Source organism: Mugil cephalus, chromosome 3 (assembly GCF_022458985.1).
Source record: "Mugil cephalus isolate CIBA_MC_2020 chromosome 3, CIBA_Mcephalus_1.1, whole genome shotgun sequence".
NCBI lineage: Eukaryota > Metazoa > Chordata > Actinopteri > Mugiliformes > Mugilidae > Mugil > Mugil cephalus.
In genome coordinates this window covers 10,606,381-10,632,545 of record NC_061772.1, presented here as the reverse complement: position 1 = coordinate 10,632,545, position 26,165 = coordinate 10,606,381, and the positions used below count along the sequence as shown (strand labels likewise).

Sequence of the window (26,165 nt, the reverse complement as noted above, 5' to 3'; positions counted from 1 at the left end):
CCCTCCCCTCCCCCAGCTTCCCTTCTTTCATGTCATTGGGTGCTGTGTGGGGTGATGGTTGTGGTTTCTGTCGGTGATATCTCCAGAGCGTGTACCGGCTTCCTGCTTCTACAGACAGTCATGTAGCTATGCCAGCCTTGTAACATCTTTAGGATAGATAGACAGACAGACAGACAGACAGACAGACAGACAGACAGACAGACAGACAGATAGATAGATAGATAGATAGATAGATGGATAGATGGATAGATGGATAGATAGATGTGTTTATCATGGGACATTTGGGTGCTGCTAACTGCAGTTGCATGTAGCTTCTTCAGCTGGACTGAGATGCACATCAGGCTGTTCTTGCCCAGTTTGCCCAGAGTCATCGTCTGAAAGTCTGTGTACAAGACCAGCGCATAAACTCAGCCTGTTTGGATCAGACCACAGATTGCTAACGAGCTGCGTCCTAAGGATCAACACTCAATTTCTTCCTGCTCAGGTGAGATGTGATAGTGCATGTTTCAGTACATTTACATTAATAACGGTGTGATGTGTACACTGAGTATAGTTACAGTCAACAAACATTCAGCAGAGTGTGTGGACTGCGCAGGTCATATTGATACTACAGTATAATTCATCTCTTTAAGATTTATACTTAATTATTCTTAATAGATATCGTGTCTTGTTCTTTGTGAATCAAAATAACAAATTCCTGTGTCAGAGTCTGAGAGAATAGCACCACTCCAGCTGCAGCATTGCTGCACAATGAAAGGCTGTCTACTACCATGAAACAGCATCCTACTGTGATTGGTGGAAAGAGCTTCCGGCAAAGATCACCGATTGGTTCGTTTTGCTGCCTGTCATGGTGATGGGCATGTTCCAACCGGGATTCAGATTGTCATATGGCACAAACATACCACCCTGGAAGTGGTGTTTAGTAGTGAGTGGGCTTAGGTGTGGTTCTGAGAGGAAGGGAGGGGGGAGGAGGCAGGAGAGAGATGGAAGCATGATGTGTAGTGATCACTGAAAGCTTTGGCCATGTATACATTTGTTACATTTGTTGCTGGTGAGCTCTAAATGCTGGGCACTGGCTTATTTATATTTCCGACTTAACATACATTCGCCATATTTAAGCATAAATGATGATATGTAGTTATTGTTGTCACTTTTGGTATATTAAAAAAAAAAAAAAAACTAAACAACATCAACATCGAAGTGTAGCGGCCTGAATTGTGTATTCTCTGCTGGCTGAACAGGGATCAGTCATTCAGAGATTTAACACAGGCAAGTGCACAAGCAGCTAAGGAGTGAACAGAGCTGCACAAAACCAGTCATATGATTCTAGTCAGCCTAAAGCTATTAGAGAGAATGAGAGAAAACCAGTGCTAGAGGAAACCACGGGGGTTTCATATCATTTACTGTAGCCTCCGAGCTACTAAAGCTGTAATGGAGCTAGCATCATGTCATTGGTGTAGTTGGAAGGTTTTATTTCTATACTATAGTGAAGTGGCGACCCTCTGGATGCATCCTTCATAACTGAAAGGAAAGGTAAAAGTCCTTCTGGCAGTTTTTGTGGTTTCACGTTAAGATTCAGAACTCATAATTAATAATTATCTGAGGGCTGCACTTTATTCATATGAACAGATATGAGAGTGAAGGGTGTGACTATGTGAGTTATGTTTGTGTCAGTCAGTGATAGGATATATACACACAATGTTTTATTTTCAACATAATGTACCCAAGTACATTATGAGAAAATGTAGCAATGTAATAATAATACTTGTTGCTGCTTTGTTTAATTTTATTCATTATGTTCTATTATAAAGATTGGCTAATCTGAATGTGTGTGTAGAGCCAAAATAGTGTAAATCCCTTGGGTGTTTACTGATGATTAAAACCGTTCTTCAGTCTGCTTTTAATATTTCCTGTATCTGGCTTCAAGTCTCCACTGTGTATTCTGCCCCAGGCCTTTGTATTCAGCTCCTCAGAATCCCATCGCATCTTGAAGCTGTGATCAAACTGGAACACATCACATCAGTCCACCACTGCTGAAGAGGCTGGGTCATCTAGGATATCAGAAAACCTGAGAGGACTGTGTGGCTCTGGCTCAACAGAAACCACACCACTCCAAGGACTATTCCCTTTGCAACAAGGCTGTGTCCCTCTCACCATGTACTCTCCTCAGAGTCTTCACCGCTGGGGCATCACTCACAGTGAGAGTATGGAGCGATTAGCCTATAACCAAGGTACGACGCAAATGTTATTTAAATGCTGTATGTTGATACCTCTCATACTATGGTGTTTTATTGTCGTACACAGCACCACAACATATTAGGAGACATCCACACACACATCAGTGAAGTAAGATGGGATTGGCAAGACTGACTAAATATCTTAAGGTCTAATAAAAACATCCAGTGGCAGTGGCATTACCTTTCCATGAGTAATTGGAGTCACCAGAGTTAAGCATTCATGAATGACCAGTGTAGTTAATTTGTTATTTTAAGTATCATGTCACTTTCACCAGCCAATCAAGACATGATATATAATCCACACCGTGAATATTCATTTTCTTAGGGATCTACCCTGAAGTTAGTGAGTTTTTTTTATATATATATATAGTTTAATGATACTTTAAGACTGAAATCAGAAACAGAGTATTTATCTGTAGATGAACTGCCTGAAATTTGAAGCTGCACGGTTGTCTCCCATGCTTGAAACCTTAATCAAGCTTTCCCCACACACATCCGCCTTTGCTGTCTTGATCTATTTCTTCCTGCTAAAGAAACTGGTGACTGCGTGAAAGTTTGTTGTTTCCACTGCAGTGCTTCTAAATTTGACTCAATGATTCTATGGTGCTGTTTAAAAAAAATTCACCGGTGGTTTCAGTATGTGTTCATTAATATACAGAGAACCACCCTTTGAGAAAAGTTACCTACAGTGAAACATTATGGGCAAGATACTTTGAAGATTTGTGTCAGTTTCATTATATTTTCTGTAAATTAAATATGAAAGTACTTTGCAGCAAGTTCTGGGATGTTTAAAAAGTGAGTATTAAAACAAAACAGTAAATGCGCCTTCATTTCCGTTTATTTTTTATGTACATTTGTTGGTACTCCTTATAACAATATAAGTATATAAACTCGGTATAATCTTCATGCCTTAAGTATAGGGACAATCTAAATTATCTAAATAATAAGTGCAGTTTTTATAAAGGGCAAGAAAGTGAAAATACTCAAGTATGAAAAACTCAAATTATGGCAATTAAAAAACAGTACATCACTGTAAACATTAAACATTATACTCCCCCCCTCACACACATGTGACAGCCCATCTGTTCACAATCAAAGGTCCGGAGCCTCCCGTCATCCTCCGCCTGCAGTTCCCGCCTCCGGCTGCAGGGGGCGTCCTCCCTCCAGCAGAGCGGCCGCTAGAGTCATTACGTAGTGCTGCTGCTGCCTTTTGTGTGTCTTGTGAGCCCCGTCCCTGACACCGCCCTCCCTCCGGAGGGTGCAACGGGACCGCGGAGAGGAGCGGCCGACTATCGGTTGGGTTTGCTGGCTGTAAACAAATCCGTAGCCCTCCACGATGTACGGAGAAGGAGCATTTCGCCGTCTCCCCGGGTGACACCGTTCACCATGTAGCGAGGCCGACATCTTATTTACATGCTTTTAGGCCGGCGACGCTACGGCTGTTGATTTTTTGACACTGGTTAGACCTGTCACTTCTGCGGCCGCAGGTATCGCAGGTATTTTTATGCTAGGACTGTCACAATGGTCTCCGGTTGAATAGTGCACCGGGGCTAGCTCGCTAACGGCCGGCACACCGCGAATCTGAGGCCGTTTCAGAGGCACTTGAACATGGCATCGCCCGCAGAGCACGACCTGGCTCTGTCTGAAGCGGACAGCGGCAAGGAGAAGGCTCAGGTGTTTGGGATTTTGAGGCTTCAGGAGGAGAAATCTGGAGCTGCGGATAAAGCTAGCAGTAGCAGCACGGTGAGAGGAGGAGGAGGAGGAGGAGGAGGAGGAGACGGGCGATGGCAGGCTCCTATCTTCGCTTTGGCCAGGAAAGCGTCCGAGACCATTTCAGGGAGCATTCACGTCCTTCCCAAAGTGTCGGAGCACAGGACGTCTCTGCCCGGGGAATGGACTGTCCAAGGTAGAGTGTGATCCGCACCAGGGAGGAAGGAAATGGTCAAATCTGATGGCGTCCAGATTTACGATCTGGTTTAGATGCTGACAATATGTGACCCAGTCTTATATCTCCTGACACGTTTAGTTGTTTTTTGGGGGGGCTGTCTTTTACCTCACTAGCTATCATGTCTGTGTGGTGTCCGGCTGTTTTTCATGGTACATCCTCATCTGTGACCTGTATCTGTGGGTGACCTGCTGCTTAACACCGGCACACAACTTCACTGCCTGAGGCATCACATGCTGCACTGAGACAAATGGAAAAATATGTCCTGTCTCCAGTGCCCTGGGAGTTATCATGCTTTGCCAGCCCCCACCACCACTCCCAACTAAACTTAATGTGACTGCCCACATTTAGCTGAAATTTAATTGCAAGTTATTATTATTTCTGTTACATTTTATGTGTTGAACATTCAAGCATCTAGTGGTAAACTGCTAGGAGTGAGATGCTGGTTGATCTCTGAGGTTCCAGGTGTGTTAGTTTTGCTGTTTTTCCTTAAGTTTCATAAGTTTAGACGTAGTGTGGTAGAAGTCACATGATAATACAGCCACTCGGTTAATGCAAGAAGTAATTTGTTGATATGTAGGTGTCTCTGCCTGTGATCCGTCCTGCAGCACCAATTAAAGGTCTTCCACGTTGCTAGGCAACATCTACGTACATTGTCACCCTGCATCGTCCTGTCCTGCTCAGGTGTTTGGCTACACATTAACCTTCAGTGGAGGTCCATATGTTGAGTGTTTTAAAATTCACACCTTTTATTCTAGAAAAAAAAAGAAACATGATGTTACAGGATTTACAAACAAATGTGCATATGTATGTCAATGAAGGGAAATGTACCCAGATTAATTATTTTTAAGAAAGTTTCACAAATTCAAGGTTCCTTGAAACACTGATTGTACTTTGTACCTTGTTCACATGTTTGCCATAGTAATTATGGTCTGGTGGAGGTGACTCTTTGTTACTAAACTGACCTGACACACAAAAGCAAATGACCAGTCTTAATCCTTTACCTGTAGCTCAGAAAGAAATACACCCAGTCGTATCTGTTTGTTTGGCTTAGGTATAATTATTTATTACCTTTCTGTTTGCATTTATCATTACGTAAAACATTTATAATATTTAGTTATTTTCAACGCTTTATTTAACCACACTAGCCATTCAGACACAATTCAGATTTGCAGCGATGGCTTCAGAAGAGGAAAGCATTTTGAATAAACAGGGAAGGGCTTTCCTGACATGGCTATTTTAAGTGTGTGTGTGTGGCTCTCGTCCTGCAGCTCTGCGAGACCCCATGTCCATGGAGCGAGCCAACCTGCTGAACATGGCCAAGCTGAGCATTAAAGGGCTGATCGAGTCGGCTCTGAGCTTCGGACGAACGCTGGACTCGGACTACCCTCCTCTCCAGCAGTTCTTCGTGGTCATGGAGCACTGCCTCAAACATGGCCTGAGAGGTGAGAGGGAAACAGACTGTATGCATGGCCATGTGTGTCTGTGATTTTAAAAACACCCATAAATGGTGTAATTTGTTGATTCCTTTTTCAGTGAAGAAGTCATTTCTGGGGTTCAACAAGTCTCTGTGGGGTCCTCTGGAGCTGGTGGAGAAACTGTGTCCTGAGGCAGCAGAGATCTCAGCCTCCGTACGAGACCTGCCTGGACTTAAGTAAGGACTGATATAGTGTGCACACGCGTATTTGCTCTCATAGTGCATAACCTTGCAAACTGGTGGATGAACAGCAGCCACACACTCACAACCAGAGTAACACGAGAATGTAGCCTGAGACTGATCTGGGAAGTACCTGAGTGTTACTTACTTTCACTTCACCTTTCCCGTCCCTGCAAACTCGTTGCTCCCTGTACTTAATTCTTCATTACTCTTTTGCATGAAGGAGTTTGGCAGCTTTAAAAAACATTTCATCAGACGTGCTGCAGCAGTATATTTATCATCAGATTGAGGAAGTAGTGTTTCTGTGGAGTGGTGATTAGTGTCAAATACAGATGAATAAAATATAAACCTGAAAAGATGTTTTCCAAAGTTCTGTCCTCTAGTGCCTGTAGTTAGCAGGATTCAGCAAAAACCTCATTCATGTACAGGCTTCTGATATGATTTTACTCAGTCACGAGTCTTAAAATGAAAGAAGAATCCAAAAAAATTCATGTGTTCTCCGATTCAGCAAAATGAGGAAGAGTTGTGTTGTTTCAGATGAAGAGCTCAGTCCGTTTCCTCTGTTGGTGCTGAGTCAGAGCAGCAGACGTGTTTGCATTTTAGCAAACGGCATTACAAAGTAGCTGTGAAGTTGTAAGGGCAGTTTAAGGTCAGGCATTGAAATTCAGTAAATGCTCAAACCAGGAAGTAAGATATTAAGTGTAGAATCTGTGCTTTTTGTGAGATTTAAAGATGAAAGACTGAGCAGACATTTCAGGAAGTGAACAGTAACAGGAGACCGAAAGAAAAACACTCCAGCAGATCTGAGCACGCACTTGTAATCATGTCCCAGCTCCGCCACTTTAAGGCCCTTAGAGCGTCCTTGGACTACGTCCTTAACCCGGGGGTGAACCCGTGTTTTCCAGGACCCCGCTGGGAAGAGCCAGAGCGTGGCTGCGTCTGGCGCTCATGCAGAAACGGCTGGCCGACTACCTGCGACTCCTCATCACCAGAAAAGACCTGCTCAGGTAAAAACTGCAAGAATATGGGAGAAATATTTAGACAGAAAAACTGGTACCAAAAAAATATATAAAAACATTTGTTGTATTCTTGTCCTCAGTGATTTCTATGAGAATTCAGCCCTGATGCTGGAGGAGGAGGGAGCCGTGATCGTGGGCCTGCTGGTGGGCCTGAACGTCATCGACGCTAACCTGTGTGTCAAAGGCGAGGACTTGGACTCTCAGGTAGCTATGGCTTTGAAATACTTGACTAAAAACATATCTACAGTATTCATTAAAATATTTTCTAACTCTGGGTATGAAAAAATCTGCTCCGATCAGTTCCCCTTCTTCCTGTGACTACGTGACCATTGACCCAATCAGGCCTGACGGTGTTTATCTACACTACTTCAGGAAGCTCAGTGGCAGTTGTCTGTGAAGTCATTTAATCTTGGCATCAGGCAGAGGTTATAGTGTCGTGTTTCCACTCCATGGGTGGAGGCTTTTCCACAAAGCAAACACCCTGCACAACCTGTGTTCACACCGGACTTGTATTGTGACGTGACTTGGGATTGACAGACAGATTCAGTGAGGCGAGACATCACAAAGAGAAATAGGGACAGGTTTTGACATGTTCAGCTCCTCACAATGCAAATATAATATCCTCAGAAATGTTTGCATCCACACATACTCTTAACAGTTTTGGGAGCTTTAATAAAACATCAGAAAACACTTACATTCATCTGATGTTAAATAAATAATTGTCATTTACCTGGTGATCAGCTTAGTGATTCATCTACACTCAACTCTTCTACAATTCATCAGCTCTTTCCAAACTCACCACTTCACCAACGCTATGGTGGACATGTTTGTGTTTTTATGGTAAATGTAGACTTGCATAGCATTGATTCTGAGTTCTATACTCGTACTTATTTTCTTTGACTTTGTTTTGTGGGAGTTTTTTTTTTGTGCACTTACATAATTGCAAACGTGTTTAATTGTTGCATAGAAATGCATGTAATTAAGGCACGATGACTCATTTATTCAAATCACTGGTTGTGTAACCATAGCTTTTTGTCCCGTGCAACAATAGCTTGTCCCAGCGTTCCTTCTCATGAGTAATATTGTCTTTTTATTGTTTCTCTATTTGAGGTCGGGGTGATCGACTTCTCCATGTACTTGAAGAATGACATTGATGACTACAGGAGTGAAGAGAGGTATGATCCCGTCGTGTCTTCACTGTTTTGTGAAGCTGGTTTCTTTCTGATGATGTCATGCAGAGATCTCTTTTGTGTCTGTTTCTTTGACAACAGGAATAGCCAGATAGCATCCATCTTGGATCAGAAGAACTACGTAGAGGAACTGAACCGGCAGCTCAAGTAAGAACTTTGTTTAGGACTGAAAGCAGGGAGAGCATGCAGTGATGAAGAGTATGAGCTTAAAGGAAGCTCATGGACAGGAAGTCTTCTAATAAATCATTTGTATCTGTGCACCTTCTTAAATTAAATACGTCCAGGGATTAGCTTTCAGTCAGTCCACGTGTTTCTCACCCTACTGAAACCTGCATTAAAATACAAACTAAGACACATTTCCTCTTTCAGTTTGTCTCAGTATCTTTCAGTATCTCTTTTAATTTGCCATATATGCAACAATAGGTTTTTGTGAATCTTTTGCCTTGTAATCATGTCTGCATGATAGTAGTAAGTCTGTGTGTGTTTTTGTGTGCAGCTCCACAGTTCATGGTCTTCAGGGCAGAGTCGACTCTTTGGAAAAGTCCAACTCCAAACTCATAGAAGAGGTGAGACCCACTGGGAGAATATCTCCGCTGAACTGCCGCCATGTTGAACACGTCTCAGAGGACACATGCTCAGATGAAGTCAAAGTGTTGGTGTTTGTGTCCGCAGTTAGCCATAGCCAAGAACAACATCATCAAACTTCAGGAAGAAAACCAGCAGCTGAGGAGCGAAAACAACCTTATTCTGCTGAAGGCACAACAACATTTAGAGGTACACAGTCACAAATATGTTGCTGTCCGATAACACAATGAGTCAGTGTCTTATTATGTCTTTCTGTTCAAATTGAAAGTAGATGTAGTCCTTCCTTTTCCGGCTATTGTCACCAGCTCTGACCACGAACTTGTGCGACTGATATGTGACATGTCTGACATGAGTGTCCTGTTGATGCTATAGGTAACACAAGGCGACGTGTCAGTGGAGAGAGACACATACAAACAGTCTCGCCAGGGTTTGGATGAGATGTACAACGAGGCTCGAAGACAACTAAAAGAGGAATGTCAGCTCAGACAGGTCAAACTGTGTCTGTGTGTTACGTGTGTGTGTGTGTGTGTGTGTGTGTGTGTTACAACAGATGATAAACATTTTCTTTTCCATTTTCAGGATGTGGAGAATGAGTTGGTCGTCCAGGTGTCGATGAAACAGGAAATGGAGCTGGCCATGAAACTTTTGGAAAAAGATATTCACGAAAAACAGGTCAGCTCATTTATCTTCTCTGGCTATAGGGATTGTAGTTATGGTAACGGTGAGCGGGATCAGTCATCGCTGAGGTAAATTCAAAGATGTCTGTTTCTATCAACACATGAACACAGCAGCACCAAGGAGGTTGCTGGGATCATTAAAATAATTACAAATGATCCTGAAAACATTTGTGTCATGGATTGCTACATTTTTCTATTTATATTTCACCGAACCCAGAATTATTTTTACCTGAAATATAAACATGCACACAAATACATATCCACATCATACAGTTCTGAAATCTAACTGAATTACATTCCTGAACATAAACCAATAAAGTTTGTCCAGATATTTCTGAGTTGTTTTTCCACTTTGAGGTAGAAAATCAGTTTCTCTGTTATATTATGCATCACTTCAAAACAGTCGCCCACTTTAGAGCTCATTAAAATCTTGTAATGTTTTTCATTCATATTCTGTCAGTGACCGGGAGCAAGTTGTTTTTCACTGCTGCTCATTAATTTGTCTTTTAATACAATATTTGCCTCCAAGTCCCATATCTGTTATTCATGTGTCTATGTTTCCATTTAATTTTTCGCCTTCTGTGTGTATAATTTCAAATTACCCCAATCTGCTTCATGTTCTGCAGGTAAATATGTTAATAGTTCTCCTCCTCTAACCTCTTATCTTGGCTTTGACTTTGGATCAACAGGACACACTGATCGGACTGAGACATCAACTGGACGAGGTCAAAGCCATCAACGTGGAAATGTACCAGAAGATGCAGGTACAGGCTCTCGCATCATTTAGGGGTTAAAGAAGTGAAGGAATGAGGTTGAAATCATTACACACAACCACAGCTGTTTATGAAAGCAAGTCATTCTCATTTGTTAGTCGTCTGACGATGAGATGAAGAAGAAGAACGATATGATCGTGCGTCTGGAGGAGAAGACCAACCAGATCACTGCCACCATGAAGCAGCTGGAGCAAAGGTACAGAAACGCACAGCTCACACTAATCCAATAACTTTATCCCATGTGCTCCCCCAGTTCACTGCTCTGTTTATAGCTAAGTCACCTGGTCATTTCAAATTAAATGTTTTATTAGTAGGTAAATAATTGAAAGTATTAAGAGTCCTCATGATGTAGCTGTGGAGAAAAGGACCTGGGGAGGACATGACAATAAATAATCTACGTTTACTTTGTCGTCGCTGGTGTTCAGGGTTTCCTCAAGGCAACAGTTTGAGGTGGAAATAATTGTTGCTGGACCCTGAAAACGCCACATGTCTCACAGGGAATTTATTTTTACCTGACGTTACAATGTGGGATGTGGAGTCACTTTGGTTTCTGATCCATGTAGTTTGTGGATGTTGGCATACACTAATTTGCCAGTTGATTAGGTACACTAGGGAAATTAATTCATAATATTCATAATATAACTTCATTATCTCCATATTTGAGATGTAGTTTGTGGTGCTGTTAATAAACCCTATATGTAGATTATCTCTCTCCCTCTCATATATATATATATATACACACACACACACACACACACACACACATATATGTGTGTGTGTAGGATGTACCCTATAGACTTAAAGTTTTCTTATAGAGTACAAATCAAACAAAACCTCCGATCTGCATTATTTTAGTGCAGAGATCAGAAATTTTGCCTGAAACAAAAGCCACTGGCTCGAGTATGATAAATGCATTTCTATGAAATAAGGCCTGAGCCTTCAGAGAGGAACTGTTTCATTAGGTCATCAACAACTAACAGCATAGATTTCTCAGTGTTTCTTTAATGATTTCCTTGTGGAAACCCTGCAAGACTTTATATCCTAAAAAACACGCCAGATATTTTCATGCATGCTAAGTTCTCTGTACTCCTTTCATCACGTCCTTCGGTGTGTGAGCGCTTCATATCTGTCGTCTTGTAGCTGTCTGCTGGTTCAGTGAAGCTTTATGACCCCCCCACCCATTTCATCGTCTCCCAGTAAACACTGTCCATCCCTCCACTCTCCTCTCCCATTGGTTTAAATCTGTTCAATCCTATTTGTGATTGTTTTTTGTTTTTGTTTGTTTTTTTCCACTGGTTTTAAGGTTGATGTAGGCTGATGTTGCAGGAAACAGACCCCGGTTACACGTTTTGTATTGTCTAACTATGCCAAAAAAAGATTAAAAAAAAGGCTGCGATTAGAAAATTCACAACCTCAGAAATTGCTTATGTTGTTTTTCTGTAGTGCAGTAGTTGCTGTCCAGACTTAAATCTTTGATGTTGGGCGTGTAGTTCCATGCAGAGCATTCTCCTGTCCTCCTCATTACCCTTCTCTCCTCCTCCTGCCAACCTCCTCTCATTACACACTTACTCTGAAAGGAAACACATCCAGACAGTAGAAATCTGATTACAGAATGAAGGTGGTAGCCTGAAATCAGATTTCCACGGTTTAATGCCATTCATTTACACTTCCTGCTGTGCTTGTGATGCATAAAGTCACAAAAGGTGTTCTGTGTAACCGGGGCCACTTAGAATACTGATGTATTGACATCCTTTCTTCCTTCCTTCCTTTCTTTCCTCCTTCTTCCCTCCCTTCTGTTCGTCTCTCTTATGCCATCCATCCATTCATTTTGCTCCCTTGAACCCTCCATGTTTAATTTTCTGTTTCTCTTGATTTTATCCCTGCTCCTCCGTGCAGCGATAAGGACCTGCTCAGTCAGACCAGAACGCTTGCCATGTCATTTGTTAAGTGTGCCAGCACAGACACAGAGCACCAGTACAAGCTAGTCAAGGACATCTCCTTCTGAGGACACGCACGCATGAATAAACTGACTTTAACTTAAAGGAACATTCCTGTTTTTTGGGAGGGTTTTTTTGTTTTTTGTTTCATTTTTTTATGCACACAATATTCAGATGATTTTAGAGCCTGAGAGCTGAGACAGAATCAGGTGAAACTGGACAGATATTTCTATCTGAATATTGCTGCAGTTATCAGAAACAGAAGAATTAATCATACACTACTTTATCTGTTCACTCAGAAGCTCAGGCATGGACACACATAGAGAAATCTGACACATTCTTCTTCCGGTTTGCAGTGGTCAGTGTATATGCAGTAACAAAAAGAACAAGATAGAGTGGTTTGTAAGTTAGAATGAACTGTGGCCTCTCACACTCATGTCACAACTACTGAGTGATTTTATTTGCCAACACCCTGAGCCACCGGTAGCAGGAGTTGAGCCACTGTAGTATTCAGGCCGCTTTTTTTTTTTTTTTTCTTAAGATAAAGCAAATAAAGTAGAATAAAGTCAAAAAGCTGCAATCTGGAGAGATAACATTTAATCCCCAAACACCCTCCCGACCTCTTGTCGGCTAAATACTTTTCCCCGCGGTGGCGTCCATGTTGGCTCGGCTGAGATCTGGGCTTTGCTGCAGCCGACGCCGTCTCAAAGGTCACCACGCAAGAGCAGAGAACAGTTTCTGCCGCTGCGTGCGTTTAATCACACTGAGGTTCACTACAGGCGTTTAGTCAGACAGGAGTGTGGTTGTGCGGCCTCCTGCTTGTAATTTGTTGCTGGTTTTGCTCTGCATGTGTTGCGCCTCCTGACCTGCTTCTGAAACGGCTGTGTTCAAAATCAGTTCCTCGTTCACCCCCTAATTAGCTCTGTGTGATAGACGATGAGCAATCTGAGACTTCATCATTGACTGTTGATACAATGTTACATTACAAGTCCGTGGTAGTGTACATACAGTACAAAACACTAAAAGTCTCGTTGTAGAAATCACTCCCTTTCACTCTCGGACTCTGAAATAAGGTGGCGGGGAATAAACATAGTTCACTAACCCTTAAAAAGGGAGTGATTCTGGACTTACTCCTTAAATAATAATTAGCCTAAACTGAAAATAGTGAGTTTTCTAGATGTAAACGAATCAGTGGGACCAGCGGCTTTAGTACTAATTCACGTGTCTTGTGTCTGCAGTACAGGCAACTGAGCCAAGTGTATAGAGTAGTAGTCACACAGCTGTCAACCTCTGGAGCTTCTGTCAAGGGAAATGCGTTGCTGTGTTCGTTTTGGCATACTTATTGACTTTTGTGATATATCAGGAAGTAATCAGTCTACCTATTCTAGCTCCGTGTTCATAATACTCTCAGTTTGTAGAAGACAAAACCCTCAGTACAGCTGTTTAAAACTCACAGATACTGTCTTTTAACACCGTGATCAATAAAGTTAGATGTTTTGAAAGTGCCGAGTGTGGTTTGAGTTCATTCGTCTTCAGGACTTTTAAATAAAAACCTTTATTTAAATTCTCATGCGCGGGGAAAACAAGCTTCTTACAGTATTGGATGAAAAACTGCAACTTGTGAATGAGAGTTGGTGAGTTCGGAGAGCGCTCTGATGCTGTGTTAGCTCTTAACCTCCATTCAGTTGGTTTATTGTTTTGTCCCATCGTCGTTTCATCATCTTTATTTTGGACTCTTCCCTTCCTGTATTCCTTCCTCTTCTGTTTTGGACCACCACAGTTACAATCTCATCCTTTTGTCATTGTTGCACACTCACCAGTTTTACTTCCTCCTTTCACTCCAACCTCAGCCATACTCCCTTCATCTTTCCCATCGGAAACCTCAGGCCCTTAACCTCCCTCCTTACCGACCATCATCCCTCCAGTCTTCTTCTGTTGTTTTCACCCCCTACAACCCCCTTCTTCCTCCCAGTTTTTTCTCTCCATGGTCCTGAGTTTGTCCCTGGTTATAATGGTGCAGATTACAGGAGGCAGAGAGGCACCGCACCTCGGCCGAGGAGGGAACCAGGCGCTTCAAGCTGGACTTTGCCAACAAGGCCGACAGCCTGCAGCGGCAGATTGAACACAGAGAAAAACAGCTGTAAGCAACACACCGACCTCGACCGACTGACATTAGCATCGCGTCACATAGAGGAGCTGGTAGCATGCTAAACCGGCTGATGCTGTAAACCTGTCATGTCTCACAAACCAAGGAGCATCACTGTAAATTATAATTAAAGCTTCGCTCCTTTAAGAAGTATTACTGTTCAAAAGAGACCAGACTTACTGTAGGTCTTGTTCTCAATGATCTGACATAATTTTGTTTTGTATGTGTGGTTGCGGTGCACCTGTAGCCAGCAGCTGGATACAGACCTAAAGATAGAGAGGGAGTGGAGACACACATTACAAAACGATCTGGACAGAGAAAGAGACACGGTGGCTCAGCTCAGCACAGAGGCTCTGCAGATCAACGGACTAAAGAAGGTAAGAGAAACACAGACGCCTTGTGTACGTGTGTATCGGTTTATATCTAACAGCGCAGGGAGGATACAGCTGATCTGATCTAATTTGTGTTTTCTGCTGTTTGTGTTTTTTTTTTCCAGGAGTTCCATCGTCTCCAGGATGAAAACATTCAGCTGAAGACCATCTGTGAGGACCAGGAACAAGCTCTGGAGGAGCTCGGCTCCAAACTCAGCGAGTCTGTCAACTTTATTAAATCAGTCTAGGTTTAATTAGATTTTGTGCAGATGCTCTCATTTTTTTAGCTGCAGGTCTCTTCCGTCTAAATTGTGTCTGTGGTTTTACTGATTGCATCAGAAGGTAAATGTGCCCCTCCCATTTATTTACACTGTCTAAATGTGGTTGTCGTCAGATCCAAAATGAAGATTGAAGACATCAAAGAAGCCAACAAAGCGCTGCAGGTAACGGAGCAGAACACCTGAAAGTGTTTAAATCCAGTCAAGTACAATGCAAAGTGAGAAAGTAATGATGTGTGATGCTGTTTCAGGGGGGTCAGGTTTGGTTGAAGGACAAAGATGCCAGTCACTGCAAGCTGTGTGAGAAGGAGTTCTCCATCTCAAGAAGAAAGGTCAGTCTTCAGCTCACTGCAAACAATAAGAAACTGACATGTAGAATTGAAGGCTCAAAATCAACCTGGAAAATCATTACTTTGCATTACTTTGTAAAGCTACAGTGCTCCAGTCCACTGCTTTTGGCAGTGAGAGTAGTTACACAAACACTGTGGAGTTATATGACATGCAGTCTACTGCCCCCTCTCTTCTTTAGCATTCTCCACTAGGGAAAGACAAGCTGGTGGTAAATCTTTTTATATTCTACCTTGCTCCTGTTTTCCTCTTCCTGAGTGAATTTATTTTTTGAGCCATATGTGCATTAGTAAATTTCTCTACCATATTTACTTCATATTTGCTGGAGGCTGTTCCATCTCTGTTGCTATGGTTACTCCCCTCTACCCCTCTGTGTCTATTTATTTGGTAAAGCCCTGCACTTTAGCTTAAATACTTTTCCATCGTGAGTTATCTCCTTATTTTACAGAATTTTACATCATTAGATGTAGAGCAGGTAATTGATTTTAGTTTCCAGTAACAATATTTATTCAATCACACAGATCTCAAATAACGCTGAAATTAGCAGCGTATCACTCAGTTTGGTATCCAACAACAGCGCGTGTTTCTGACTGCTTACCTCTCTCTGTTTGTCCACAGCACCACTGTAGGAACTGCGGGGAGATTTTCTGTAACAGCTGCTCTGACAACGAGCTTCCTCTGCCGGCGTCGCCCAAACCAGTTAGAGTCTGCGACACCTGCCACGCCCTCCTCCTCCAGCGATGCTCCTCCAATCCTACGTGAGAGAGTCCTGTCGCGCTCAGGACAGCTGGGAAACAATCTGAGATCAAACTCGTAAATATCAGCTCTCCAGACGCTAGCCGTGGACCACATGCATGCATACTCAATACATTCGTCATTATTGTTCAAAAAAAGTCCCTCATATACAAGCCACTCCTGTTATCATATACAGAGGAGGAGGAGGAGGCTGTCAGTCTGCTTTAACATGGGCTACAAGTGTTTCTCTAGACAACTGATAAGTGACAATTACCAGTCATTTACAGGAAGTTTAATCTGACAGCTCCGCTTTCACAACTCAACATATATCTGATGCACACTAAGGTGAAACACAATGAAGGAACCATGTTTGAACTTCTACTGCACAGTTTACAGCACAGGGTTCGACAGAATCAAAAGAAGCTGAAAAGCTTCGCGACATATTCACCTCGTCATCATCGATTGCTCTGACTGGGTGTCGCGTTAAAAAAAAAAGAAAAAAAAAAAGGCGTCAACAGCTGTAACCACAGGCCTTGTCTACACACTGACACTGATCAGGAGGTCAGGTTTTGGTAAAGCTTCGAGTGACGGGTGGGTTCAGTTATGAAATACGGAACAACTTCACAAAGAGCTGAAATAGAAACTGCACTGACAGATGAGCACAGCTGCAGCTAAATGCAGACGGTTCTCTGATCCAAACCTCCCGTTAACGATTCACGTGTCGAGCCTCAGACTGTTAACCAATCAGCCAAACGGATGAGATTATAGTTTACACTTGCAGTACAGCGGCCTTGTAAGCACTTTCTTTTAAGATGGAGTGAAGCGAACTCGAAAGTCTTAAGGTAGCTTTTACACAGGCACTAAAGAACAAACCCAAATGAACCATGCTGAAAGAAACAGGACATATTTCTGTTTGGCTGTGAGACAATTGAGCACAAAATGAAACTGGTCTGATTTAATAGTAGCTGCCTAACAGGAACTACATGAATATATCTTTGTGTTTGTTTACACACGTGAATCAGTCGTGAAAACTCCAGCTCAGCTCCGTAAGGTAACTGCAGCAGTAGCCACTGTGCAGTGAGTCACACTCCTACGGACTAATTCCAGGAACATTTACAGCTACGAGCCGTTGGAGCTCTGCTGACACTAGACTAGACCAGTTCCCCATGGGGCTGTGACTTTAAAAAGGAACTGAAATTAACTTTTTATAGTTGCGTTGGTGCCATATGTGCCTGTGTAAATGCACTGAACGCCGTTTACTTTTGCTTCTCATGTTGCCAACATGTTCTCTACAGTGAAGGGTTTTTGTAGAGAATCTAAAAACAACAGCCCAAAATGTTTGAAGGTAGCAAACAATCAAAGACACAATTCACTGTTCACCATTTGTTTGAGACACTAATGCAGCTTCAAGGACCAAGAGAAGCAACAGGTAGATGAGTTCAGTCAGCATCAGTGTGGCTGCTTCTTTTGTTGATCAGCCGCTGACAACATGGACACTTCACTAGTTAGTGGTACAGCTGATGTTGGACAAACTACAGTATGTTTGAACACTTGCTAATCATATATTGTCTGAAATATAGATTGAGAGTATTTATATTTGATTTTGTGTTTTACGCACATTCATTTGTACTTTCAGAAGTCTGGGGAATGTGTCTGAACTTTCCCCGTCAGTTGTAATCAGATGTTTTAGAAGAATCATATTTTACTGCTGCTCCGTTCCTGAAAGAGGAAAGTTTGAAACTCTATAACACTTTGTTCCCCAAATCAACTTTTATAGCGCTGTTGTCAAACTAAATCTGATCACTGTCAAGTGCGCGGTCTCCAGTGACCGGTTATAAGATGAATCCAGAAGATATTCTGGTTTTATACAATGTTTACAACCTGTGATTTTTTTTTCTCCAACAACTGGAAGTATCCATTCCCTTGATAGGCCAGGGTTCATTTCAGAATAAAAAGTGTTTCCTTGTTCTAGATATTCTTAAACTATGACGGGTTTATCACGTCACCAGTAAGTGTTAAAGGCAGGTGTTTCTGAACTGAACCCTGGCCACTCTTTTTGTTTTGTTTTTTTTGTGCAGTGTTGCTCTCCCAGCTTTCAGTGGGACTTGTACAGTGTTGATATGTTGTACATAAATAATGTTGATAATCATTGTGGCCCTGTAGCTTACTAAATCCTGCCAGTTTAACTATATTGCCAACAGTCTGTTGCCTTGACTGTGTAGCAGTTTCTGATTAAATGAAGTTACAGATGTTGTGTGCTGTCAGGTCTCTTTTCTTCCTGCGTCCACTTTAAAGCTCCAGTGTGTAGGATTTAGGTGCTGAATTATTTTGAATAACAAAATATATTCTAATTGAACTTTCCTTTATACATAGGGAGTGACTGTTTGTCCGTGGAGCGTGACATGTTTCCGTAGCAACCCAGAGCAGACAGACCAAACGCTGGACTTTTGCCGTAGATTTCCCTAAATGCTTGATAAGGAGAGAGTATCAACTTCACTGGATGCTACTAAAATCTACACACTGATCCTCTAAAGCAGTTCAATTTGTTTTATTTCTCATTAACACATCTTTTAATTGTTATTTATTTGTAACCACGACGCCAGCATTTTCTCAGACATATATCAGAGTCAGGGAGGCATGACAACAATTAAATATAAAATTTATTAGGCAAAATGTACAACAGCTGCATAAGCTATATTACAGCTCAAATATAGAGAATTTATTTCCCTTCCACTCTTTGAGAGTGGAATATAATATTCAACTTAACTTTAAATTCTGTAATGAACTGTGAAAACATACATAAAAAACGCACACTGGCTCACATTTAGAAAGCCTTTCCAACCAGGAAAGCTGATCTGAAATCGAATATGAATCAGTCAGGGTGAGAAACAGCAATAGGCAAAAAACTGTAGTTAATTTTTTTTTAAAACATAAAAAATTCTCATCAAGAGAAAAACTCATCATTAACGTCAACACATATTCCGAGTCAAAGTGACGTAACAAGTAATTAGACTCTAAGAGACCGAGCTCGTCCCGACAGTGCAGTTTGTTTCTGAAAGATGAAACAAACGACACAGCTGCTTACTGTGTCCTATGTCAATCAAAACTGATTACTCTTAATCAGACCACAAAAAGTGACTTCATGTGTCAACACTGTCTTTTTGTATTTGTATGAATTATGATAAACTATATTACAATATTCAAATGTTTTTAAAACGTCAGATACAGATGAAATCTCCATCGTGACCCATCATCCATGTTCTGCACCTCCCAACAGCGACAAGCTGTTTTAGTCTTTGTGTTCTTTGTATGCTTTTAGGAATGATGTGAAGATTGTTAAGGTCGTATTTGGTTTTGTATGTGGGGTAAAGCTTTACGATAGCTTGCTTTACCTAAAACATTTGTCACGTAACAAATGAGTGACTCTGCATCAGCTTTCCTGTTTAGAAACGCTAACTTATCAAATGGGGCCTAAAGAGATGTGAGACAAACGCCAGGATGGATTGGAGGAGTGGCATGACATCATCAGTAGGCACCTCGCAGCCCACTGCTCCGTGAGCCTCCGCCTCCTCCCGAGTTACCATAGTAACCACCACCGCCACGGCCTGAAAGCGGTTGTAAAAGTTGAGTTATTGAAAAATAGATGAAATTATACATGTATGTTCAAATGATAACAACAATTTGGGCAAAGATGAATGAAAACTGTTGTTGAAGACTCACTCATTTCAGTCGCTCCACTGGCCGTTGAGTTAAGAAACAGCTCAATGTAACGATGCTCTGTTGAGAGAACATCACTCCATTATTATATAAATATAAGTTCACTGCTACCTCCAGTATAATCCAAAATGTCTCAGCCCTGGAAAGTTGGAAAGTCCTTGTCCTGGACTTTCCAAATGCTCTGCTTTCCTCACAGAACTTTTGTGCACAGGTCATTGTCAAAGTTTAAATCTTAGTTTAAACTTCTTAGTATTTAAATTAGTAGAATACACAAATAAAAGTTTTTCTATTCTATTCTGTTACATTAAGGTTTGGCCACTTAGGACCAAAGGGCCACACACTCTGAAAAAAAATTAGGGAGAACTTACGCATGTGGTTTTTGTCTTTGGACATGGCTGCCACAGCGTCTTCATGGGAGCGAAACTCTACATCTGCTTCTCCAGTCGACTTGCCGTTCGGAGCCATATCGATGTGAACCCTCAACGGATTCAAAGGAGAAAAGAACTGAAAAAACAACAGAACAAAACTATTAAAGCAATTTGCATTTACCAACAGAAAGATTATTAATAAATGAAGGTAGTCACAATGTATTTGCTACAGCTCAGATTAAAAACAACAGGCTTTTGCTCAGGCTCTTTCACACACAGCTCACCAATGTAAAGGATCCAAACTGAGACGTATGAGATGCTATGAAACAAAAACATCTCATCACTAACATCAGCAGGACTGGGTATCTTTACTGATTAATGACTCAGATTCACGTGGCCCCCATTTGATTTGATTCTATGTCAACTATGTCCGGTGCTCTCATAGTTGGAGCTTCTTGTCCTTAACAAAAAATAATGTCCCTTCATGCTCTTGTGAGAACTGTTGCACAATGATAGCCTCACAGACAAAAGTCACATAAGGAGAGACGGCATTGCCATTCAGAAAAAACAGACAAAAGTCACATAAGGAGAGACGGCATTGCCATTCAGAAAAAACAGACAAAACCGTGTCTATGGTAATTAGTGCTTTTGAAGACAGCTCTGCAGTATTACACAGAGAAATAAAAAAATTACAGTTGTCTTACTTTAGCAACGTCTCCCTCTGTGGCACGGAAAGGTAAACCCCTCATATGGACAAAATGGCCGCTATGAAAGCCTGAGCCACCGTCCCCTTGTCCACCATAACCATGACCTCCCATCCCTGAGTGGAAACGCACAGACACATCTACAAAACAACAACACAACTCTCAGTGATGTTCAACAGTGACCTTATCTGATACATTCACGTTTTGAATTTAAAGATCAATGTTCCACAAAGGTGTGAAACCTTTATAAAATGTCCAATGAGTGGTTCAATGTTGAGTACAAAAAAACACACTCTAAAAAGTCCAGCTTAACGAAACACAATCCTAGTTTTATATATTCCTGTTAAAATTAAATTGAAGCTTTGGCTCAAAAATGTATGTGAAACTACATAAAATGACACAAACATACAGTGAAACACAATCAGCCTTTGACCAGGTACAAAAGTGTAAGTACAAACTGAGCCTTTCAAACATTAATTCAGAGCGTCTACACGTCACAGTCTGGACGGTAAATGAGGTTTGAACTTTACCTCTTCCTCCCCTCTCTCCTCTCACTCGCTCGTCAAACATGCCGTTGCCAAAACAGTAGTTGTTGAAACCATTGTAGTTGTCAAAGCCGCTGTAACCTGGAGACAGAGACACGAAGGAAAACTCAAGACTGTGGTGGAACACTTACAGGAGACAAAACACACTCACATTTCACCATAAAATCAGCTGCATGTTAAATGTTAACAATGAATATCAACACCTCTTCATACTTATGGTGTTCTTGTGTATCTTTTTGCTTACCTCCACCATAACCTCCTCCACTCCTCATCGTGTCCATCAGAGCTCCACCGCGGCCAGGCCCTGGCCCAAAAAACCCTCCCCTGGGGCCCCCCATCATAGGTCTGTCATAGGGCCCTGGTCTCTGGCCTCCCATTCCCCGCCGGGGCAGCTCATAGTAGGCTCTGATCTCATTACGACTGCTCTTAAAAATCTCTATGTACCTGTAACATGAGAGGCCCGTGGGATGACAGGGAGCAGAGGACAGGATTCAGTTGTAGCAATGGCTCAGGTTGGGTTACATACATAGATGTGATTTACACAGAAAGAAGATAAACACACAAATGATAAATAAACTACATAAGGGTCGGCACAACTGCGCAACCATATCTCATCTTTAGCTGGGCTTATGGCTGTGGTAAAGGATTTCTATGGCAACCACTGTTACTCACGCTTAAAAAAATCCTTACAGGGCTTTTAGGTGTTGCTTTGATTGTTTTTACTGATTTAGCTCAGCAGAAATGCCAATGGTTGAGACTGTCTAATTCTACACTTAATCCCCTCTTCCACAGTTATTATCTATTGAATAGATGTGGTAATGGTATAAAGGAAGAGCAATAAATAATCTAATACACCCAAATGTTTACGATTAAACTCCCAGGTCTTAAGTGACCACCGGAAAACTGTCCATGGCATAAAATTATCACACCAACTTCAACGTAAAGATCGGATACATAACCTTTCAACATTTAATATTTCATTACAATACACAGATCCTTTAAATCCCTCCAATTATCATTCTTATAAATATTACATGACCCACCCGATTAAATTACCACTTTATCATGGTTTAACCACAATTATTCTAGCACACCAACCCATGCTTATTATTTAACCAGAACAAACCCATCCCATTAATGCCAGAATCATTCTTAAATCACCACCCGTTAAATACTACAGTAGAAGCCCAACCCAGTCCAGCCCGTCCCTTTCCCGTCTGTCCCACCTGTGCCCTATTCTTTCCTTGTGTTTCCCCAGAGCCTTTTCTGCTATCTCCTTTGAGGCAAACTGCACGAAGGCTTCCCCTGTGCTCCTCCCCTGGTAGTCCACTGGCAGAGTAATCCCATTTGGCACGATTCTCAACCCTTCAACCCAAGCACACATAAATACATAGGTCGGTAGGTAGACTGATAGAATAGATAGAACAACACCCACTGCATCAGTGGATCTTTCAGAATTAATATACGTTATGAGGGCGACTAAACAACAGCTATATCTCGTAAAACTAAATTATCATGGGGCAACTCAGAGGACTGACTGACTTTACACTTGCTGGTGCCCGCATTGAAATAAAACAAACACTGGCCTGGAGTCAGCATATAACGTTATAATTACAACATTTTTTATGTAATACATACCAGAACACATTTAGCCAGCCAAATGATTTCTGAATGGCAATGTCGTCTCTTTATATGTGACTTTTTTTTAGGTGTTGATTATTTTGTATTATTACTAATTAGGATTTTACTAACACTGACCCCAGATCAGTTTAATGGGACTGTCTCACCTCAGCCAAACCAGCCCAGCCTTTTGTTAAATTACTGACTTAGGAAACATGATATCCAAGCCATACAAACATGCTAACTAAACAACTAAAATAGCACTAACACAGTAGTATCACACTAACAGTTCTTAACAAGGACAAGTTAATAAGATCAGCATGACTAAACTACAACAACAACAAACACACATTAGACATGTGGCCCATAACACACAGACATGTTATATAGCAATAACTCAAATCAATTATTTTGTATGATGAAATTTTTAAGCGTAGTGTGAAGCATCTGTCAATCTACTTTGAATATTAGTCTTGGCTTTTCTTGTGTAAAATAAGACAGAACCATCAAAGTTCAATTGGCAGCACTCAGATTACATCAGAATAATTTCAGAGAAGCATAAATAACAAAGAAGATCGATGTGGAGGTTTTCAAAAAGGAATTACTGGACTTTTTTAAACCGTTTCTTAAGACATTTTAAGTGGTAAATGCTTGCATAAACTATAAAGGGGCTTTTGTAAATACTGAACTGCAGATGTATTTACAACCTACCAAACCTGGAGTGGTTTGGTCTCTCTTTGCTTTGTGCTGTGATGTCAACTGTGAAAACTTAAAGCACTGGATGAACAGTTATCCCTTGGATAATTGGTGTAATATCATTACAGCTTAATATTAGACGTAATTACACAATTAAACAAAGTGTTGATGTACCTGAGAAGAACTGAACAATCTCCTCTTTGCTGCAGCCAAAGGGCAGACCTCTGAGTCTCAGCATGCAGCCACTGCAGCTGTCATAGTCAGCAGGACCACTACGCTTCAGCACCCAGTCCATCTCACTACGGTTCGACTTGAACACTGATTCACACAGATGAACACAAGACATGACATATTTGTTACTGGAAAGGATAAATTACATTTCCAATATGAAAAAAAAAAAAAAAAAACAGGATGGATGTTAGTAGAGAGACAGAAATCAGGGGTAGTGACATGCAGCAAAGGGCAGTGAGGGCTACAACCTCAGTTTATGGGGCATCCGCTCTACGTGAGCCCACATTTTATGATTCTCACAAATGTTAACAATATATGCAAACTCTGAATATGTGCATATGTTTAAAAATGAATAATTTGCATCTGAACTAATAGCATAATGTAGCAATTATGCAAAGACATAATCAGCAGTAAAAAGAGATTAAACACCAACACAACCATAAATCTGCCGCTCTGTTGTTAACAGCATTAATTGCTTACCTTCTATATATCTGTGTCCCATGTATTTACGGTCCTTAGACAGTGCATTCTTGAAATCTTCTGCTGTTTTCAGCTCAATAAATGCCTCTCCACTGGGACGGCCTTCTTTAGAGTAAGTGAAACACACTCCATTTACTTTCCCTACGATGTCACAGTCTGCATGTAAATGAGAAAAATTCAAATTATTAATCTGATGTTTTTAAATGTGATCAGATAAAACCCAACATATCAAAACAAGGGATGTAGAGGCCAGACAAGACTTGTGCATACAAACTTGTTTATGTTTTATGCCAACAAAACTGCACTTGTGACTTGAATAGAGAAAAATCATTATGATCAATTACCCCTCAACAGTCGACTATTCTGACTGACAATTCTTGATGCTTTTAGTATTGCAACATAAGCAGCTCTGATGATAGGTTCAAATGACAATGTTCACACTGTGAAACATAAATATATGTTCAGCACTAAAAGCTGATTTCATGCCTCTGTCTATAAAGATGTACATATTCTCACCAGAGAAGAAACTGGCCACCTCCTCCTGAGTGCAGGACCAGGGAAGTCCTCTGATCCGGACCACGTAACCCTCATCATTCAAAGACATCCTCACTACCACAGGGAGCAGAACACAGGGGAAAGATATTGAGTTTGCGTGTCAGTAATATTCATAAATCAAATGATCAAACATTGCACTACCAGTGTCCGCTGACCTACAAGCACTGGCCACTAGATCTGGTGACAGGTCTAAATTAAGGACCACATCTCTTTTGGTCATTGGCTCTGCCATTACTTTTCAAAGGTACATATATTGTATTTGATATATTTTATTTAAATTCAGTGTAACTGTGCATTCGCTATTATTGACGCGTGAGACTTCTTATCATATTAGGTAATTCAGAGGTGTCTTTTGTGCGACAACACAATTCATTTCACAACAGAATTCCTGCGATAAACTTAACCTGATTGTTGTTAATAACAACTCAACAATTTTATAGCTCATAACAAAGACAAGGTCAAAATCATAAACTCTACGCAGTACCGTGCATTACACACCTGCCCCCGTAGAAAATATGTATTAATTTGACGCTATAATACACGTTACTGCAAGTTAAAACAAGCTAAGGATTGATACTTCCTCCTTCCTACTGTATACCCAAGTATGGAAAATCAGGAGCATTTCTAAGCTAACAGTTCACCCTAAACTCACTATTCTGAAAATATCCTTACAAGCAGATACATACGATTTATTAAAGTTGCTTCTTTAAAGTTCGCCACAGAATGTTTGCCAGCCTGGATACCGGGTTAGCATCGATGCTAACGCTTCTCTACTGTCAGACTGACGTGAAAACGTTAGCTTGCTAAGTTAGCACTTAGCAGCTAAGGCTAACCGTAGGACACAGGCAGCGGTCAAACGTACGAGGCAAACAAGTTCACGTTCCAACCACCGAGCGCTATTACTGGGTATCAAAATATATCCCCCGATAGGAATAAGTCGGTCGTCAGTGGCAAATGTCTGAAAACGGCAAAGTTATCTCACAGTCCTGTCTTCTGTCCCCTTGTCCCAGTCTCCTCCTGCTCCTCCTCGAGCCTCAGGTGACACTGCAAGCAAAACCCCTCAGGTATGTTATCGCGAGACTTCGGCAGATGAAGGATAACGTCGAATATAAATCAGAAAACACCAATAAAGTAATGTCAATAAAATAAATAGTAAATGACGAATAAAGAGGTGAAGCAAAAATTAAATTATCTTTCCTTAATCGTAAATAGTTGTATGTTGCTCCCACTACGTCTGATTCATAGGCTGACTGTGTTTCTAATTCCCCGAGTAAAATAGTTTAGTAAACTAAAACTGGGGTTAAACTATTGCATTCACACAAGCAAAGCGCTTGAATACTATACTATAAAT

The 26,165-nt window shown here is 41.3% G+C and overlaps 2 protein-coding genes across 7 annotated transcripts; one reads left to right on the top strand and one right to left on the bottom strand.

Annotated features, from left to right (window-relative positions):
* Positions 1–75: 75 nt before the first annotated feature.
* Positions 76–18,150, top strand: rufy2 (RUN and FYVE domain containing 2). 4 transcript variants are annotated; one of them, XM_047579798.1, is made up of 20 exons: positions 76–484; positions 1,952–2,231; positions 5,454–5,627; positions 5,719–5,836; positions 6,745–6,846; positions 6,939–7,062; positions 7,969–8,033; positions 8,130–8,195; positions 8,545–8,614; positions 8,721–8,822; positions 9,006–9,122; positions 9,213–9,305; positions 10,000–10,074; positions 10,182–10,279; positions 14,041–14,160; positions 14,414–14,543; positions 14,663–14,757; positions 14,932–14,980; positions 15,067–15,147; positions 15,782–18,150. In XM_047579798.1, the coding sequence occupies exons 2-20, from the start codon at positions 2,156–2,158 to the stop codon at positions 15,923–15,925; spliced, it is 1,899 nt and encodes a 632-aa protein (XP_047435754.1). In that variant the 5' UTR covers positions 76–484; positions 1,952–2,155; the 3' UTR covers positions 15,926–18,150. The 4 variants fall into 4 exon arrangements, with proteins under 4 accessions (XP_047435754.1, XP_047435755.1, XP_047435753.1 ...); XM_047579799.1 differs by lacking the exon at positions 76–484 and adding an exon at positions 1,393–1,533; XM_047579797.1 differs by lacking the exons at positions 76–484; positions 1,952–2,231 and adding an exon at positions 3,315–4,143 and having other exon boundaries at positions 9,006–9,104.
* A 390-nt stretch (positions 18,151–18,540) lies between these two features.
* On the bottom strand, positions 18,541–25,869 carry hnrnph3 (heterogeneous nuclear ribonucleoprotein H3 (2H9)). 3 transcript variants are annotated; one of them, XM_047579800.1, is made up of 11 exons: positions 25,797–25,869; positions 24,776–24,868; positions 24,260–24,415; positions 23,723–23,866; positions 22,459–22,597; positions 21,477–21,676; positions 21,218–21,313; positions 20,688–20,827; positions 19,984–20,119; positions 19,619–19,675; positions 18,541–19,503 (listed from the first exon to the last, which is right to left on the bottom strand). In XM_047579800.1, the coding sequence occupies exons 2-11, from the start codon at positions 24,861–24,863 to the stop codon at positions 19,424–19,426; spliced, it is 1,236 nt and encodes a 411-aa protein (XP_047435756.1). In that variant the 5' UTR covers positions 24,864–24,868; positions 25,797–25,869; the 3' UTR covers positions 18,541–19,423. The 3 variants fall into 3 exon arrangements, with proteins under 3 accessions (XP_047435756.1, XP_047435757.1, XP_047435758.1); XM_047579801.1 differs by having other exon boundaries at positions 25,501–25,846; XM_047579802.1 differs by having other exon boundaries at positions 25,677–25,846.
* Positions 25,870–26,165: the final 296 nt, after the last annotated feature.

Coding starts and splice junctions, on each gene's coding strand:
- rufy2 (XM_047579796.1), top strand. CDS start 3,846: ATGGCATCGCCCGCAGAGCACGACCTGGCTCTGTCTGAAGCGGACAGC. Junction 14,161..14,413: donor GAACACAGAGAAAAACAGCT/GTAAGCAACACA, acceptor GTGCACCTGTAG/CCAGCAGCTGGATACAGACC. Junction 14,981..15,066: donor AAGCCAACAAAGCGCTGCAG/GTAACGGAGCAG, acceptor ATGCTGTTTCAG/GGGGGTCAGGTTTGGTTGAA.
- hnrnph3 (XM_047579800.1), bottom strand. CDS start 24,863: ATGTCTTTGAATGATGAGGGTTACGTGGTCCGGATCAGAGGACTTCCC. Junction 24,416..24,775: donor GGTGGCCAGTTTCTTCTCTG/GTGAGAATATGT, acceptor ATTTACATGCAG/ACTGTGACATCGTAGGGAAA. Junction 22,598..23,722: donor GATTGTTCAGTTCTTCTCAG/GTACATCAACAC, acceptor CTTGGGTTGAAG/GGTTGAGAATCGTGCCAAAT.